At 35.2% G+C, this 17,819-nt stretch overlaps 1 protein-coding gene and 1 long non-coding RNA gene across 2 annotated transcripts; one reads left to right on the forward strand and one right to left on the reverse strand.

Moving 5' to 3' along the window:
- The first annotated feature begins 1,001 nt into the window (after nt 1–1,001).
- On the forward strand, nt 1,002–8,462 carry LOC127523373 (uncharacterized). Its single transcript, XR_007932858.1, has 4 exons — nt 1,002–1,791; nt 3,692–3,930; nt 6,583–6,706; nt 7,936–8,462. It is a non-coding gene; the product is annotated as an uncharacterized LOC127523373 (long non-coding RNA).
- A 337-nt stretch (nt 8,463–8,799) lies between these two features.
- ebna1bp2 (EBNA1 binding protein 2) lies at nt 8,800–17,761 on the reverse strand. Its single transcript, XM_051913877.1, has 9 exons — nt 17,549–17,761; nt 17,294–17,377; nt 16,601–16,776; nt 14,982–15,105; nt 12,898–12,987; nt 12,722–12,797; nt 12,499–12,586; nt 11,530–11,695; nt 8,800–9,399 (listed from the first exon to the last, which is right to left on the reverse strand). Exons 1-9 carry the CDS (start codon nt 17,621–17,623, stop codon nt 9,352–9,354), a joined length of 927 nt encoding a protein of 308 aa, XP_051769837.1. The 5' UTR covers nt 17,624–17,761; the 3' UTR covers nt 8,800–9,351.
- Nucleotides 17,762–17,819: the final 58 nt, after the last annotated feature.

Here is a 17,819-nt window from a genome sequence, read left to right on the forward strand (position 1 = left end):
AGTTTTTAAATTGCATTAATTATAACCCTTATTAGGATAATGGGGTTAGGTGACCTTGTAAAAGAGTTACAGTTATATAGACTGCATCTGTGGCACTGTGCCAACATGAACAATTCTGTCAGTCAAAACTAGGCCAGAGCGATCCTGACAGGATAATCAGTCATTTAAATAGCAGTAAGATAGGGCCGAACCCCTCCCCCGACTGCTTAAATGTATGTAGCCAACCACAACAAAGTATTCAAAGGGACAAATTTACAGGGGCAAAGACCCTATTGTCATGAACTTGGCATGTACCCAGATAATGTAAACTGCCAGCAGGTGGCTGCCAATCCACTTTAGGGATACACACATACACACACACACACAGAGATGCCACTGAAAGAAAATGTATATAACAAGTTAAAAAAAAAAAAAAAAAAAGTTTGAGCAGATGCTTTAAAATTATATTTACCTAATTGCATCTAGATCAGAATATACACACACACGCATTCAAATAATTCCACTGTTGCGGGCAATATGTTTTCATGTGATATTTTGTTCATTAATGATGAACAATGATTAGATGCTCTGCATTGTGCGAACTAAAACCAAAAGACTGGATTCTGGGGTTTTTTTAAGCTCTGTGACATGTAAAAAATACAACTAAGAGTAATTAGATGAAGATGTCATGATTTGACTACTCAGGGTTGCCTCACAGAAAACTGAAAACATGTCTTTCGAAAAACAAACAAACAAACAAACAAACTTGTGACAAAAATCAAATATCGGAAATTCTAATTTACAGAACATCTGAACAAAAGTATTTAAAAAAACAAAAAAAAAACAAAGGGTTTTAGCTTATACTTGAGCTTCTTCATTGATGTATTTCAAAATACAACATTTTTTTTTTTTTTTTTTTAACCACTTATGGTTTTGTCTACCATTTAGGTCAGATATTTCCAAGTATTAGGCTAGGTTACATGCCCAATTGTAATCCACATCAATCATATTTTAATTATTTTTTGTAGAATATAAAATTAAAAGATTCAAATTCTGTCAGTTTGTCATAAATGTGCTTCGTGGGGTAAAAATGCCAAGTCAGAATAGTTACATCGAGTTGTAGGGGGAATTCCACTGTCTGCCATTTCCAGACACTGAAAGTCTCACGCCACTTAGCATCACGTGATTTTTTTTTTTTTTTTTTTTTTTTGGACACACCCCTGCAAACGAAATTTATTCAAATGTGACACATTAAATAGCCATTTCAAACTATTATTTATACTGATATTCATGTCTTTGGCGATGGCAAATATTCCACCAGCGGCACCAAATGATCGAATAACTGCAGAAAAATCCGGCGCGCAGCCCGAAATGTGCCAGATGTCGGAACCATGGCTTCGTCGTCCAGTTAAAAGGCCATTCGGGAAAATGTCAGTTTAGGCAATGCTTGTGCTGGAAGTGTTCTCTCATCAACGAGAGGACGAAAATCCTGGCATCTCAAAGACGGATCAAATCCGTTCAGGGAAACGAGTCACCGAGTACCGATCGTACCGAGCAGACTGCTCTATCTGACAGAAAAACGGTCTCTACGGGTAATAATTCTTCCACTAACGGAGCAAACGGCGAAACCGACGTCAACGCAAGAAAGGAGAATGCTATTAAAGCGCCCCGTTAGTCGAGATGTCACAGGCGATAAAACGTACATTGACCTCCGCGCACCTGAAGGCACGCGCGGTTCCGTTAGCTTGGGCGCGGTTTTTTGTGATCAGAAGACACCGGCGGGACCGAGCGCTCCGAGCGGCGTTCATGGAGGTTTGTGCTTTCTTGTCATTAAACACAACTGTTTTTAAAACCTTAATTTCTAATTAGTAATCCTTTTATGTCAACTAACAGTTACAAACTTTATGTTTAAATTGTCTAACCACTAGGCTACACCATTTTATATAAAGTTAATTTAACCAGTGACTCTTATTACAGCTTGTTTCTAAAATCTGTTACTTTTATTTTACTGTTATTAACACAAGTAAAACATTATATAATACATCTAAATAATTAGGGGAAAAAATTGTATAACTAATATTACTACTATAAATAAAAAGGGATCAAACTTTACCTTCCACAAGGCTACAGAAAATCTTGTATCATGTAAACATTTCATGTAACGTTAATAAAAAAAAATGAATCAAAAGGTAATGACATGTACAAAATATTTTCAAGCATTGCAAATGCACTTTGTAGCATTATTGAAAATAAATAAATGTGCACTTTTAAAAATTACTTTTTCTAACTTAATTGGGGTTCGCGCGAGTCCTTAAAATGTCTTATAAATTTAGTTTGATCAAATTTAAGGTCAGAAAAGTCTTAAATATCTTAAATGGTATAAGAAAAGTATTAATTATCATTTTAAAAGTTCTAGTGTGATTATTAAACTGGTAACACTTTACAATAAGGTTTCATTAGTTAACATTAACTACTTTAGTTAACATGAACTAAGAATGAACAATACTTCTACAGCATTTATTCATTTCAATTTAATGTTAATTGCAACATTTATTAAAACCAAAAGTTGTATTTGTTAACATTAATGCACTGTGAACTAACATGAACAAACAATGAACTTTTATTAACTAACATACAAAGATTTATAAACAGGCCACGGTAACAAATGTATTACTCATTGTTAGTTCATGATAGTTAATACATTAACTAATGTTAAAAAAAAAAAAAAAAAAAAAGAGCTTATTGTAAAGTGTTACTATTAAACTTTACATTTCGATGATTTGATTCCTTAAACGCGGCGCTGTTGACCTAGTTCAGCTCCAGTCTCGCGGTTTTCAAACAGTGCATTTTTTTTTTTTTTTTTTTTTTTTTTTAGTAACGTGAATTGCTTAATACACTGTTGATGAACTATGACAATGTTTACTTTATGGTGTTTATATTGTAATATGTTGTAGATATTATTATAGCTCCTTCATCGTTGTAAATGAGCAACTTTTAGTAACGCATAAACATTTCAAAATACGAGTTTTGATGTATTTTCGGCCATGTTTATAATTATATATATATATATATATATATATATATATATAAAATCTCAAGTATTTTAAACTTGCAGTTAGCCTTTTGTTGTTGATCAGCTGTATTGTTAAATGTGTGCCCGTTTAATTAAATAAAATAATCCGAGATGCATGATTTATTTTTAAATTGTATGGGTTTGTTCTTTATGAACAGATTGATGCAATTCATTCGTGTAGGTCTTAAACGGTGATTTTTACCTTCTAACGTTACCCTGTTGAAAGCTTGTTCACTTGGCGGGCATATTCATAACGCTGGCATCTCGTTCCGGGCTGTGTTTAACTTACTTAGTCCATCTAGCCATTTTGGAGGTCCATTTTACTAAAATAAATTATGCAGCTAATTCAGCTCGGTCGAGTTAATATGTAGACCAATATACATCCCAGAAACAAACAGGCGTTGTCTCTTTTAGTTGTAAGGCGGGACTTCCGGTCGTCTATCAAAAAGGCGATTGGCTGTATAGTCTCACCCACTTCATTCATTTGCATAAAGTTAGTTAAAATTAACTATTTTTTGTTACATGGCAAAACATTTTTACAGTGTAATGAATTCACAAAAGCATTGAATAATGTGTGTTAATGTTAAAAAATATTATAAAGTGTTACCAAATATTGTATAATACTGCATATATCCACAGACTCACCACCTTTTCCTGGAGAGTACATAATTACAGAGGCAATCCCAGGGCAAATCTATCCTGCAGAGATGTTCGCAATCCCTCTTCCCTTGCATCCGCATTACCCGGACAGATACATGTTCCCGGCGGTGCTGGTGAGCCTGAGACCACCTGCACCAGGAGCCTTCAGGGAACAAGTTGGATTTGTTCCCTTGCCACCAGGAGCGCTGTCTCATCCACTGGAGACTCGGGAATGGCAAGTATGTTCCACAGGCATGGTTGTTCTGCAGTGGCACTCATAAAAATGCCTACAAACTATTATGTTAGTAGGACAGAGGCAACATTGTCTTTTGATACATACACTACCATTCAAAAGTTTAGGGTTAGGAAGATTTTTTAAAGAAATTAATACTTTTATTCCTCAAGGACGCATTAAAATGATCAAAAGTGACAGTAAAGATATTAATAATGTTACAAAAGATTTCTATTTAAAATAAATGCTGTTCTTTTGAACATTCTATTCGTCAAACAATCCTGAAAAATAGCATCATTGCAAAAAAATTACCAGCACAACTGTTTTCAACATTGATAACAAGACATGTTTCTTAAGCATCAAATAATCATATTAGAAAGATTTCTGAAGGATCATGTGACACTGAAGACTGGAGTAATAATACTGAAAGTTCAGCTTTGATCACAGGAATAAATTACATTTTAAATATATTCAAATTTAAATATTTTACAATATTACTGTTTTGACTGTATTTGTGATCAAATAAAACAGCATTGGTGAGACTTCTTTCAAAAACATTACCGACCACAAACCTTTGAATGGCAGTGTGATTATTCATTTGCTCTTTTTCATTGTTACACTTAAAAACTTTTTAATCTTTTCACCCAAACTTCTGATCAAGGGACTTCACATTGTCACAATAATTCTTTGGGCTGCTCTCACTTTTAAGAAAAACGAGGAAAAAAAGATTAATTATGTCTATTTCTTGTTCTCTTTATCTTCTGCAGTCGACTGTGTGAGAGGTTTAAAAAAGCTTGAAAACCCAAAGCTAGTTTAACTTCTTTGATGTCCTTATTTCTATTCACTTTATTTTCCACAATCTGCACAGATGGTGGTTCTGCAGCATCAGGCTACAGCTGACAGTATTGTAGCCAGTGATGGGTACATTACAAATTGTAGTCAGTTACTGATTCCAAATTACATGACAGAAATTGTTGTTAATAATGTAACCTAGATTGCTCATTTTAGATAATGTATTCTGACTACTTTTTGATTACTTTTGACCTAACTTGTTTATTACATTGATTTGAATAGGATAATCTTGAACCATATTAATATAATACAAAGAGAAAGAAAATATATTCCATTCTTTGTTATCAACAACATGAAGTGCATTAAATATTACATTACATCAGGGTTTCCCAGACTGGGGTTCATGAAGGAACTGCAGGGGGTTTGTTGAAAAGCTATAAAAAATTAATTAATTCATTCATTAAAAAATAATAATTTTGAAATAAAAACACATCAAAATAAAACATTTACTAAAAAAGATTTTAAAAAATAAAATTTGTTTACCTGCATGTCATGAAACCTTTACCTGACATCAGAGAACTGTGAACTTCATTTTATCATTTATTATTATTATTGACCTAACTTATTAACTTAAAAATTAAGGGCTTAATATATTGAGGAAAATAGGTTCAGCTGACAAAAAAGTTGGGAAATCTCTGCATTGCATGTAAATAGGAAATGATGTGAATTTGTACATTTTAATGTGTTTGGAAGACAAAAGCCCAGAGACAGTAATACATGATTAAATGGCTCACTGAGTGATAATTCAAATAATAATTTAATGTGTTCGTCAGGAGCTGATTAGATGTGCAATGTTGCAATGTTGAGAAAACACAAAAGTGAAATGATTTCTGTAAATCCAGCCATCAAATGCTGTGTGGGTCTCAGTTTTCAGTGATAGTCACATTACTAGTGGCTCAATCAATGAATTATGAATAATTTGCTGCCATTGTGAGAATAACATGTAATCAATAGAAAAGTAATTGTAGTTTGATATATACAAAAGAATAGCAGAGTCCACACCACAACTATAACAATAACGGCATGGAAGAATGATATTGTTGGAATCACTTTCAGAACGTTTTTTTTTCCAGCCAATGAACGATAAAAACATTGACAGCCAATTAGGTTCCATCCTGCTTTAAAAAGCATGAGAATTTAAAGTGGCAGATGATAAAATTGCAGCACGCATTTAGAATAAACAGAGCGATATAATATAGTTATATAATGTAGTTATTGTTCTTGGTGTGAATGTGCCTTAAAGGGTTAGTTCACCCAAAAATGAAATTTCTGTCATTAATTACTCACCCTCATGTCATTCATCTTCAGAACACAAATTAAGATATTTTGATGAAATCCAAGAGGTTTTTTTTCTCTCCCATAAAAAGCAGACTGAAAGGGAAGAGGAAAAATTGTTGAATAAAGTCATTATTTTTGTTTTGGTTTTGCGCAAAAAAGTATTCTCGTCGCTTCATAACATTAAGGTTGAGCCACTGTAGTCACGTTGACTATTTTAACGATGTCTTTACTACTTCTCTGTACCTTTAATGTGGTAATTTTTTTGCTTTCTGAGAGAGATATAAAACCTCGGATTTCATCAAAAATATCTTAATTTGTGTTCTGAAGATGAACGAAGATCTTGCGGGTTTGGAACGACATGAGGGTGAGTAATTAATGACAAATGTCATTTTTGGGTGAACTAACCCTTTTAAAGAGGAAGATCATGTTCATGAATGTTCCTTTAAAGTTTAGGTCAATTCCAGATTTTCTCACCAAAACCCTGCTGGTGTATATAAGTATGCATGTCCTGTTCTTGTGTTTTCTGGAGATCCATGTTCCGCAGTATAGTCCGTACCCCCAATATCCAGGGCTAAGAGATGAACGTTTCCAGTGTCACGTGAATGGAGAGCAAAGACGATCTGAGGTTCCTCCTCAAGCTGCAAGTGTCTCAGGTATTAAAAAATTTTTTATTACATTGTTGATTATTCCAATGATCTAAGTGTAAGGAAAAACACTTCCACTTAAAGAGGCTATATGATGCGTTTGAATGTTTTCCTTTTTCTTTAGTGTGTAACGTTTGTGCATGTATCTGCAAAGTTACAAAGCTCATAGTGTCCCACTATAGTGTTAGGATTTATCCTAACTGAGAACACTAATCCTGACCTACCTAAAACTCCTCGATCGAAGTCCAAATATTACTTCCACAAACCAAACATTCGTGTCACATTGTGAAATATTAGCATAATACCCGCCCAAAGGCATACGCAAAGAGAGAAGATGAGGCTTCCGTGAATTGAAGTGTTGTCATCATATCGTGGAGACGCTTATGTCTTATGCCTTTGTTTGGCCTTCTGAAAACAGATGAAATCAAGGCTTTAGAAACCTTAGAAGCAGAAACTCGCTATTATAAGGGCCGTTACGTTTCCAGCACATGCTTGAGGTCTTTGGCCAATCACAAAGCACTAGGTTAGATGGCCAATCAGAGCACTCTGGGCTTTCCCAAAAGAGCTTTATAGAAATGCAATCAGAGTGTTTCAGACAGACTGGGAATAGAGGTGCTGGATTAATGTACAGTATGTGAAAAATAATGTGGTTTTTGATTATTAAAGCATTTTAACCTATTCTATTACACTTAATAAACAAAACAATTAACTTTTAAAATAGCATCATATGGCCTCTTTAAAATAATGTTTTTTCCTGTTGTTGGCTGTGTGTATTACAATGAACTTAAATATCACTCATAATCAGTGATTTTTAAATATTCAGCAGCTAAAATATGATGGATTATTTTGATAAAATAACAGCACTTGGTACCTAGCAAAATCTGAAATCATTGTTCAGCGTTTTGCTGTATTTCAAAGTGTCTTGGTAGATACATTATAATGATTTGAAATTAGTTAACCTTTTTAATAAAATATAATGATTATCTCATCAGATTATATATATGTATATAACATTTCTATTTACATGATGAAATGTTTTATTGAAGTTTAACAATTTAAGCACATAATCACAGTATAACCATCCTAATACTCACTTAGATGGTTTTAATATATTCAGTTGGTGTCAGTTTTTTATGACAAAAAAATTTCTTTGCTGCCAGAGTAATGAAAAATGTGAAAACTTTCTTCTAGCTGTCCATATTGTTCATATAGTTGTCTGTTCTGCTTGCTCAATACAGAAAGTCAAGTTTGTGGTAACCAGGAAACCGATGTTGTACCTGTCGAAAGTCTTTCCTCAAGGAACACACCCTGAAAAGATTAAAAACCTCCAGTTTTTCTTGACTGATACCACATAATTTGTATAAAAGACATTCAATATTTCCTTTTCAAATAGTTCTCATATTTTTTCCCCCCAATAGCAGTTACGCTGCATGTTCCTTACTGTGACTATGCTGTATTTCTGATTTTCAGAAGACACAGCTGAAACCAATGCTGTCTTTGTTCCAGTAAAGACAACAGTTTGACATTTGTTCTTACACTACAACCAATTATGGTATCAGTCTTCATTTTTTTGTTGCACAGTTTTTAAATTTGACAGCTCTAATTCCAACTGATTAGATTGGAAAGTTGAATGTTAAAAGCAGTTATGCTTGATATTTTTTTTCTTCTGGCCTGTTGTTAGGCTTTTTGAGACAGTAGTGTTGTTCATGATGTTTTTTTCCTAAATCTGGAAGTGTGTTTAATGAATAAACTCTTCCATTCTTAAGATTTATTGCCTTTCTGACTTTGTGAAACTCAACCAAAGCAGCTCTTGACTCTCAAATCAGTATTTTGCATTGCTTTTTTGCCCTGTGTAATTTAGAGATCCTGTTTGTACTCTGTAAGGAAGACATTAAGATTCCCAGGATGAACATCTCACTTCATTTGCTTATCTGAATCCAGACGGCACAGGAACGACACTGTCAGAATACTACAACCAGTACCAGTGGGCAGATAAACTAATTACAATCTCATGAATATTAATGTCCTCCTCTGGCACACAGCATTGCTGAATGTGAAACTCAGATCCAGTGTGTGCCAAATTCAAATTTGTGTACAGAATGTAAGCAGATAAAGCAGTATGTTTATTCCCATTGCGAAGACAAACATTACTGCGAAAAGAGATTTGGTTTGCTGACTGATTTAGTACAGAACTGTGCACTTGCTGGACCTAGACATTAGGGAAAACTAGTTTTACAGTCACTGTCTCTTTACATATTATAAAAAAAATAAATAAAAAATAAACATTACAAGGCAAAATACATGTAAATCTATGGTATACATTTTTAAATGAAATAATGTTAAAAATTGAAGAGAATCATTATGGTGTTATGGTGATCATAAATGGTTTCCAAAAGCAGTGGCACCATCCGAAAGGGTTTTATTTGTGGTGTTTACATTAGTCTGCTAAATACAAACATTTAAAAAAAAATAATAATCTGGAACAATTGCTCTCAGGTAACATCATGTCTTTTGAAAAATACAATGGTGTTTGTCAGGGGGGAAAAAAAACACAGCCCCGAGTTCACCCAAGTAAAAAGAAATAGAGGAGATTGAAAAAAACGAGTCTTTTTAATGGCACAATCCATTTCAGTGAGAGCTACTGAAGATACAGCTCATTTGCGTGCCTTCATTTTTCTTCTTGCCTCCTTCCCTGGCCGTTTCTATATAAAAAGAAAGAGATGGAAACATGGGTGAGTCTTTAAAAATGTTACATCAAAACAATAGTAATTAGGCTACATCTACACTAAAGGCCCCAATATACTTCAAGCGAAATCAAAGAACGAACCGATGTGTTGCATTTTAAACAAAATCAGGACAAAACGAAGTTCATTTGGAGTTGGTTTTGAGAGTTTGAAACTTTCCGAATACGGCTGGTAAACACGTTCGTATCACCATTGATATTAGGTAGCTCTGCCTTTTTCACATGGAAATCTTTTGTTCATTTCTCCTGTTCTATCCGTCGGGGTCAGACGTCCGTGAATAAAAACATGAACACACTGGAGAGCTGCTTTATAGTTGAAAATCAAGTTGTACTTCCGATGAAACAAGACGTATTTCGACGTCTTGTTTCATTGTGTATTTCGAACTTCGTTTTAACCCCAAGCAAGGAACGAAAAAGAACTTCGCTGTGAGTATATCGGGCCTTAATCAGGATACATTTGAAAACGCATCTTTTTCTCTCTGTTTTGGTCTTCCATCCACACTAAGACCGTTTTTGTCCTGTGAAAAAGGACGCTGAAGACACTCTCCCAAGTGGATAAATTTGAAAATGCAGTTTTCGCGCTGTAGTGTGGACTGTGAAAATGGAGGTATTTGAAAACAATGACGCATGGATAGGCATGTTACACATACTGTATCGATGGATATTTATGTTTGCCTGTTATGTGCTGTTAACTTGCACAATGTTGCAAAAATTAAATGTTACTTTGTACAATCTTCATATTACATTCCTGCAAAGATGACCGACAAATTTTCTCACAATTTCTGTCCTGAGGCAAAACATGAGGGCAATTGTGTTTCAGACCATACATGGAATAGTGGTTGAGTGCTACCTGGACACACCAGTAAACAGTGAGATATTTTGCTAATAAAGTGACCGTGCCGAAAGAACAGCATCAGAAATGTATTGTCTGTGGCTGCAAGTTGCATAAACTGCTTAGACTAGTCTTAAAAGTTAGTCATTAATTTTTTTCTTCAAGATAGGTACTAACTTTTTAAAGTAAGTTACATAAAAAGGTAGATTGTTCTAATTTGAATCAGAAAAGAAAGAGTGATTACCTTTTGTCTAACTGCTAGTTGGTCAAACTAGCTCTTAAGGCGCAGTCTTAACATAGTGGCCCTACAGCCAGTTGCATAAATCACTAAAGGCCCAGGTATACTTCACATTCTGCGCCAGTCGTGTCCGCGCATCTTTCAAAGTATACGCAACCACAGAAGACCGAGTTCGACACATGCGCAGTACAATTTTTCTACACTCTACCAGACATCGTGTCATCAACAGGACATTCGCTGGGCAGGATCGGAGAAGAAAAAGTCAATAGTTGAAAATCTAGTGTGGATAACTATTTTCTCAAATGTATCCAGATTAACAGACTTAAGGCCCGTTCACATCAACAATGATTACGATAAAGATATAGTTCTAAAAATCATTCTAAATATAAAAGAATAGCAGAGTCCACACCACAGCTATAACGCTAAAGAGGAATGATATCGTTGGGATCACTTTCAGAACAATTCCAGCTGCTGAATGACAAAATCAGAATCCATTCAAATTTAAGTGCTCGCACATTTAAAATGGTAGGCGACATTGCAGAGAAATTTTTAAAGAAAATGGATATGGAAAACAATCGGTCATACCCTCGGAAAAATGGTGACAAGTATTAACGGAGATAAGATCATTATGCCAGGCTAGCAAAGAGTAACAAAATTACCTCAGGTATCCAACGCTAGTTTCGACAACATTGACTTGCTACCTTTGAAGTTGCAGTGAAAAAGACTAGGTGTTGTTTTTATTCCACTATATTGACTACAGCTAATTTCACTGTTAGATTAGATCAATTACATTAGCTAGATTCACTCAAAACATAGCATGCCGAGGACATCTGCTGGTTAAATCATTGTAAAACAGCAAAAACGTTCAACACGTTCACAACGTTGTACACCGTTTGAAACCACAATGCGCCAGCTTAGAATAAACAGGCCATTATCGTTTGTTGCTGTGGACTCAAATATAGTTATCGTTCTTGATGTGAACGGGCCTTTAGCCTTAAGAAAAAGAAAAAAATACTTACATTCGTCTTGCCTCCTTTGCCGCCTTTTTTCCCACCTTTCCCATGAGCCATTTTGGCCTTGAATCCTGAAATGTCATCATGGCTGTCTTTGGTGTTCCATTTGCTGCCCTTCTTCCTGCCGCCAAAGCCAAACCTCTGATCCTTGTATTTCTTCTTAGCATTGGGACTAAAGACAGCGGGACAAACATTTAATATCAAATAAATTATATATTTACAAACTTGTATGATAGATGCAATTAATCGATTTGACAGCACTAAGGGCCCCAGACAGCGACCAAATGGTTGCATTTTGCAACCTTTTTGTCTGCCGGTGTGAGTAAATTTTGTTAGAGGTCACACTGGTTGCCACCACCACACTGCCCAACTAATAAGAGCTTCCATTTCTGTTACATATGAGAAACATCAAACGGCATTTGAGCTGTGCAGCACGGACCGCTTACCAGCTCGGACCAATATTAGACAGTACAGCATGAGCTCAGAACAGGTTTACTCACGGGCTGATCTTTAATCATGCAACACCATTACTACACAGCACTGGGAGATCCGGAGAAAAAAAGTGTTTGAATTCGCCGCAGTATTATTAACATTGTAGTAAGATCTAGTGAGAAGCATTCAAATTTGCCACAGAATTCTTTGTTATAAACCATATCAGATCAAACAGGTCTGACGTGGAAAGCAGGAGAAACATTGTGTCATGAACAAATAAGTTACAGAAGGCTTTCCAGTCCACAAATCACCAACATTCACCATGGATTTAATGTAGTAACGCTGACTGTAACCATGGTATTATGGCAGAAAGGGTCAAATGTTTTTACATTATTCATTGAATGAAATTCAAGCACTTTTCAAGGACTTTCAAGTGCTTCACATAACTTGAAACTTGAAAGTAAAAAGTTAGTCTGGAGCACACACACACTAAATTACTGTCACACTACTGAAAAACAGCAAATATATAGACTCATTGCTTACCCTTTTTTGTTGATTTGCTTTTTTGCTGCTGACCCTTTCGGTCTCTGATCTTGATCTCCTTCCAGGAATTCCAGTTTATCTGTCATTCCTGAAAGACAAACATTGAGTGAAAATTTGCTCCACGAGTATAGGGAAGATAAAACTTTGCTCGGAAAACCTTGGTAACGATTTGTGATAAAGTGAAAACATGCCACTCTGACGATGTGTACATATGAAAATGTACCTTTCTGATATTTCTTCACAGCAGACAGCATTGCTTTCTTCTGTTTCTGCCTGTTCTGAATCACCTGTGTTTGAACCTGTAGAGCCAGAGATTTAAAACAAATGTCTGTCCAGCATCCAATAGCAAACCCTAAAAACATAATTTGGAGAGAATCTGGAAGTGGTTTCAAAACTGACCTTTTTGCCATATTTCCTCTGTTCTCTGAGCTTCTTGGCCTTTTCTGACTTCTCCATCGCTGTTTGCTTAAGCAGCAGCATTTTCCTAATCTGTTAAAAACAAACAAAAACCTGGAAAATGTTGTTTTTGAATTGATATTGAATTTGAATTCATCAGTCTATGAAGATTTGTGTCCCCTGTTGCCATTTTTATCTACCCACGTACACTATAATTCAAATGTGGCGGGTCGCGGGAAGATTTTAAAACTGTTTAAATGTTTAATGCTTTAAAAGTGTCTTCTGCTCACCTAGGCTGCATTTATTTGATTGAAAATACAGGTAAAAACAGAAATATTGTGAAATATTACTACAATTTAAAATAACTTTTTTCAAGGAAGTTGCTGCAATCGTGGAAGCCACTGTGGCTCTTCTACACCATAAATGACTTGCGTCTCAGAAAGCGCAGACAAAATGTAATGAATGCTATCATGTTTTATTGCATTCAGATGCCTGGTGTTTGTGAATGCAATCATGTGAAAAGCTTCTGGGAGGTCATTATACCAAATCATTCTAGATGACAGACTTTGGCTCAAGCATTTCAGAACAACTAAAACAATATTTGAGATGCTGTGCAATGAAACTGATCTGTTGGTTAGTTGTTAGTTGTATAACAATACAATATATAGCAGGGCTCAATGCTAAGGATTTTTTCTACTGGCCCGATTGGGCCAGTGGTTCAAATTTTTACTTGCCCCGCCAAGATTTTCACTTTCTACAGAAATTGTAATCTAATGTATAATTATAGATAACTAAACTATAGATTAAACTTCATTAAAGTTTATCAGTCAAGAGCAGTTACAGATGCATAAATAATGTTTTGAAATGTTGAAAATATAAAACATTGAATAGCCTACTGTTATTTGAAATTATTAAAAAAATGAAGACACTTTAAATGTGAAATTAAACCCGCCAATAGGTGGCAGCAAATCACCGTTAATGAGCGAGTCATTGAGATTCAACCGATTCTTTTAAATGGCTGATTCATTCAGAAAGTGTTGCTCAGAGACCCAAAACAATTCTGTGGACTTTGTTTTGCAACTATTTTCATTGGCGAAATAGAGCAAAACAAGCGATTTAGTGTCTAAAATGTAAGTCACTTGATATTAAGTTCTTGTTTATTAAACTGTACGCTGTATAAAATCAATATCACATTTGTAATCATGCTGATATTTGGAGAAAAACAGTGCTCTGTGTAGTATTGGTTAACTATATTAAATTATATAAATATAAAAGATATACAGGGTCATTTTTGCCCCTTATCTTGAATTCTGGGTCATTCTAAAGGCATTTTAGGAGACTAAATCACGCAGTGAATGCGTACACTCTAAATATACACGTGCACTAGTCTAACCTACTAGACTACGTCACGTAGTGCATGCGTGCACTCAATAGATTTTTTTTTTTTTTTTTTGTAAAGTGAGGGACATACTCGATCATTTCAGAACATTAAATCAACAATTACGATATCATAGACGATATATATCGCACACCCTACAGCACTGGCCCGATCGGGCAAGTGACGGTTCCGTCTACTGTCCCGAGCATCGCTCACACTGGCCCCGGGCCATCGGGCAGTCCTTATTGTTGAGCCCTGTATAGGGTATGAGCCCTGTTTTACTCAAAAATCCAACATTGACACAAAATGATAATTGCAAATCCACGTTTCTCTGCCTGAGGCCAGTTGTTTCTGTGAATTGCAGCGATCATACTGTCCATTTGCTTTTTTTTCCTGTAGCTTTCAGCAGTCTGTAAAAATATACCTCAGATTGTGTGTCAAATCTATTTGTACAGTCAATCGCAAAGCTCTTTCCCGTTTTGGATGCATTTCATGCATTTTTCGCGGCATTCACGCTGAAAACCAATGCTGCCACTCAGTCTTTTTGCCACTCAGTGGGCGTAACCGCAGTCATAACGGCCGACGGTGACGTCATGTGCATACCCTCTATTGGCTCTCCTACTTCTATTGTGCACTGGACAAAATGCTTTCTATGAAGCCATATCATCATATCAAGTCAACAGACTGACTGTTGTGCTCATTTTCTTACCTTCTGCATGTGCTGATCGGTCTTCGCCATCTCTGCAAAGTAATCCTCAGGTCGCTTGGTAGGAATCTTGAGCTTATGCAGCTTTGGCAGCGCCAATAAAACAGTTGCTTGGGCCTGTCGGTAGCTGTAACACGACAGTTAACATGGTTAAAAGGATAGTTCAATCAATAATGAAAATTCTGTCATCATTAAAGGGTTAGTTCACCCAAAAAAAAAAAGAAATTTCATAACATTAAGGTTGAACCACCTAGTAGTCATGTTAACTATTTTTACTACTTTTCTGGACCTTAAATGTGGTAATTATGCTGCTTTCTACGGAGGATAAAAAAAAAAAAAACCTCTCGGATTTTATCAAAAATATCTTAATTTGTATTCCGAAGATGAACAAAGGTCTTACGGGTTCGGAATGACATGAGTAATTAAGTAATTAATGACAGAAATTTCATTTCTTGGTAAACTAACCCTTTAACTCACCCTCATGTCATTTCAAACCCTTAAGATGTTTGTTCATCTTCGAAACACAAATTAAGGTATTTTTAATGAAATCTGAGAGATTTCACTAAAGAGGTTTGAAATGAAATGAAGGTGAGTAAATGATGACAGAAACTGGGTGAACCCTTTGATATACTGAAGCATGTGACACCGGAAGCAACGTTCAATATAAATAGGTGTCTTTAAAATACACACCAGAGGACTCTACATCACAGGCATCTGATCAGATATATTATCTGTTTCCAAATATTATAAATAGTCTAAAGTTTTATTTCAGAAAATTTGCATATATGCTGGTTGCTATCATTATATTGAATCATAAATACAACATTATATCAGCTATTAGCCAATTACACAGCTTTCTACATATCAGTATCTGCTAGGGATGTAACAATATATCGAGTCACAATATATCGCAACACAAAAATTCAACAATATAGTGACTATATGTATTGTGTATAGTTCACCCAAAATTAAAATTACTGTGTGAAAAAAAAAATTCAAGTTTACAGAGTTGTAGTGTCAGTACTACTACATTAAACTATTATATATAATGTTGAATATAATGTAAAATAATGCAACGGGGGAATATTTGTGGGTCCTGATAATGCCAAATGTCTTATGTTACCAGTAAAAATGGCCTACATTTTTTTTTTTAAATAAATCTAGTCAGTGACAGAGTGCAAGAATATTTGTCTAAAATAAGTATGTATTTTCATCTTCAGAATCATGAATATTGGTGTCACCATTGTCCTGTGCATTGGCTTACCAGCACCAAGTCCAAGCCTAACCATTTTCACCCTCAATGTAGCACCAAATGTAGCATTTTAATCAAGAGTATATTTGTTGTTAACCTCATGATATCAGTATCACGATAACGATACATATGTTATCATGATATGTATCGAATCATGACCTGAGGGTATCATTTATTAAACCGCTAGTATCTGCCATTAAAAAAAAAAGAAAAGAAAAAGAAACTGTCCATCAAGAATTAAAACTGTGGTACTGTCATAAAGGCATAAGATTTCCAAATAGGAAACATCCATAAATGAGGTATGACATCATAAAAGTACACAAAATAAGTCAAGCTGCATCCTTGTTCTGCTTGACCAAGTTACACTTACAAGTACATCTCCCTCTGAAAGTCATCCTCTGCATTGATGTCTTCACTGCCTTCTGATTGTTGTTGTTTGCCCTCTGCTTTTGCAATGATGTCAACAGCTGGCTGGTTGGTGAGGTCAAGCCTTTCAGCCCATGGAAGGCTCTTCTTAAACTCAGCAAGGGATTTCTTCAAACCCTCCTGAATGAAAAACATTGATGATGTTGGATTAGATTTTTCAACAAATCACAATTAATATATCAAGCATGTGTCTGTATGATTGACTGTCGTGGTAAACTTGTCTTTTTGCTGTGAAATAAGTAAATGTAAGAAAAATGTACCTTGTTAGCATATTTCAAGATTAAGATTAATTGGACTGAAACAACTTAGGTTTACTAGAATAGATTATTGATTCATTGTTTTTTAGGGGGGGGAAACACATGAAAACATAAGTATCAAATATGATACATAAGGCTTTTAAAAGGAGTTTGTATGAATGTATTGCACTTGATATGTTTTGACCCCCATAATTAAAACTACACAGCATTGATCATAATACAATGAGCTATAAAAGCCTGATGTATTAATTATACAAAACTTAAAAACACATGCAAGCTTTTTTTTTTAAAAAAAAAAAACTTATTTATATTCTGTCTACAGTCTAAAGGCTCGGTAAACTGTTCAATAAAAAAAATTAAAGCAGCTCTGGTCAACTCACCACATTGTTGATGGCTTGCTTTGGCTTATCCAGAGGAATATTCAATCCAGGTTTAAGCAAACCCGTGGCGAAGGCTTCTTGGAGCTGATCAAAGAAAATTATGACACAAATGTGTATTAAATTACGCAAATGTATTCTGCATATTTTCTTAACACTGGTTATGTTGTTAATTCAAACCTACGTGGCATGAAATTGTGTTTTAATGTTAAAACTGCCATGCCTAAACAAAACACGTGAAATGCACTATCTTCTCACCTCGCCGTCTGATAATTCATCGTCGTCTTCGTCAGAATCAAACCCCAACTGGGGATCCTCATCTATTTCTACCATAATCAAATAATATAGAACGGAAATGAGACAAATAAATACAACAACAGAGAAAATTCACAGCATCCCAAAGCTTCACGTGTGGAGAGCGCTCTTTCTCGTGGGTGTGCACAATATTAAAATCCTGACGGAAACAGAAAACGACAAAGAATAGTTCCGCTGCTGGGGGACTTGTCTTTCTCGGATTTATGCTATTTTG

The sequence above is a fragment of the Ctenopharyngodon idella genome, chromosome 2 (assembly GCF_019924925.1).
Source record: "Ctenopharyngodon idella isolate HZGC_01 chromosome 2, HZGC01, whole genome shotgun sequence".
NCBI lineage: Eukaryota > Metazoa > Chordata > Actinopteri > Cypriniformes > Xenocyprididae > Ctenopharyngodon > Ctenopharyngodon idella.

Bases quoted from the DNA above. Each gene is read 5' to 3' on its own strand.
- ebna1bp2 (XM_051913877.1), bottom strand. From the start codon at position 17,623: ATGGTAGAAATAGATGAGGATCCCCAGTTGGGGTTTGATTCTGACGAA. The intron at 12,988-14,981 runs GTAAGAAAATGA...TGTTTTTAACAG, and splicing joins CCGATCAGCACATGCAGAAG to ATTAGGAAAATGCTGCTGCT. The intron at 12,587-12,721 runs GTACATTTTCAT...TTTGTCTTTCAG, and splicing joins TGTGAAGAAATATCAGAAAG to GAATGACAGATAAACTGGAA.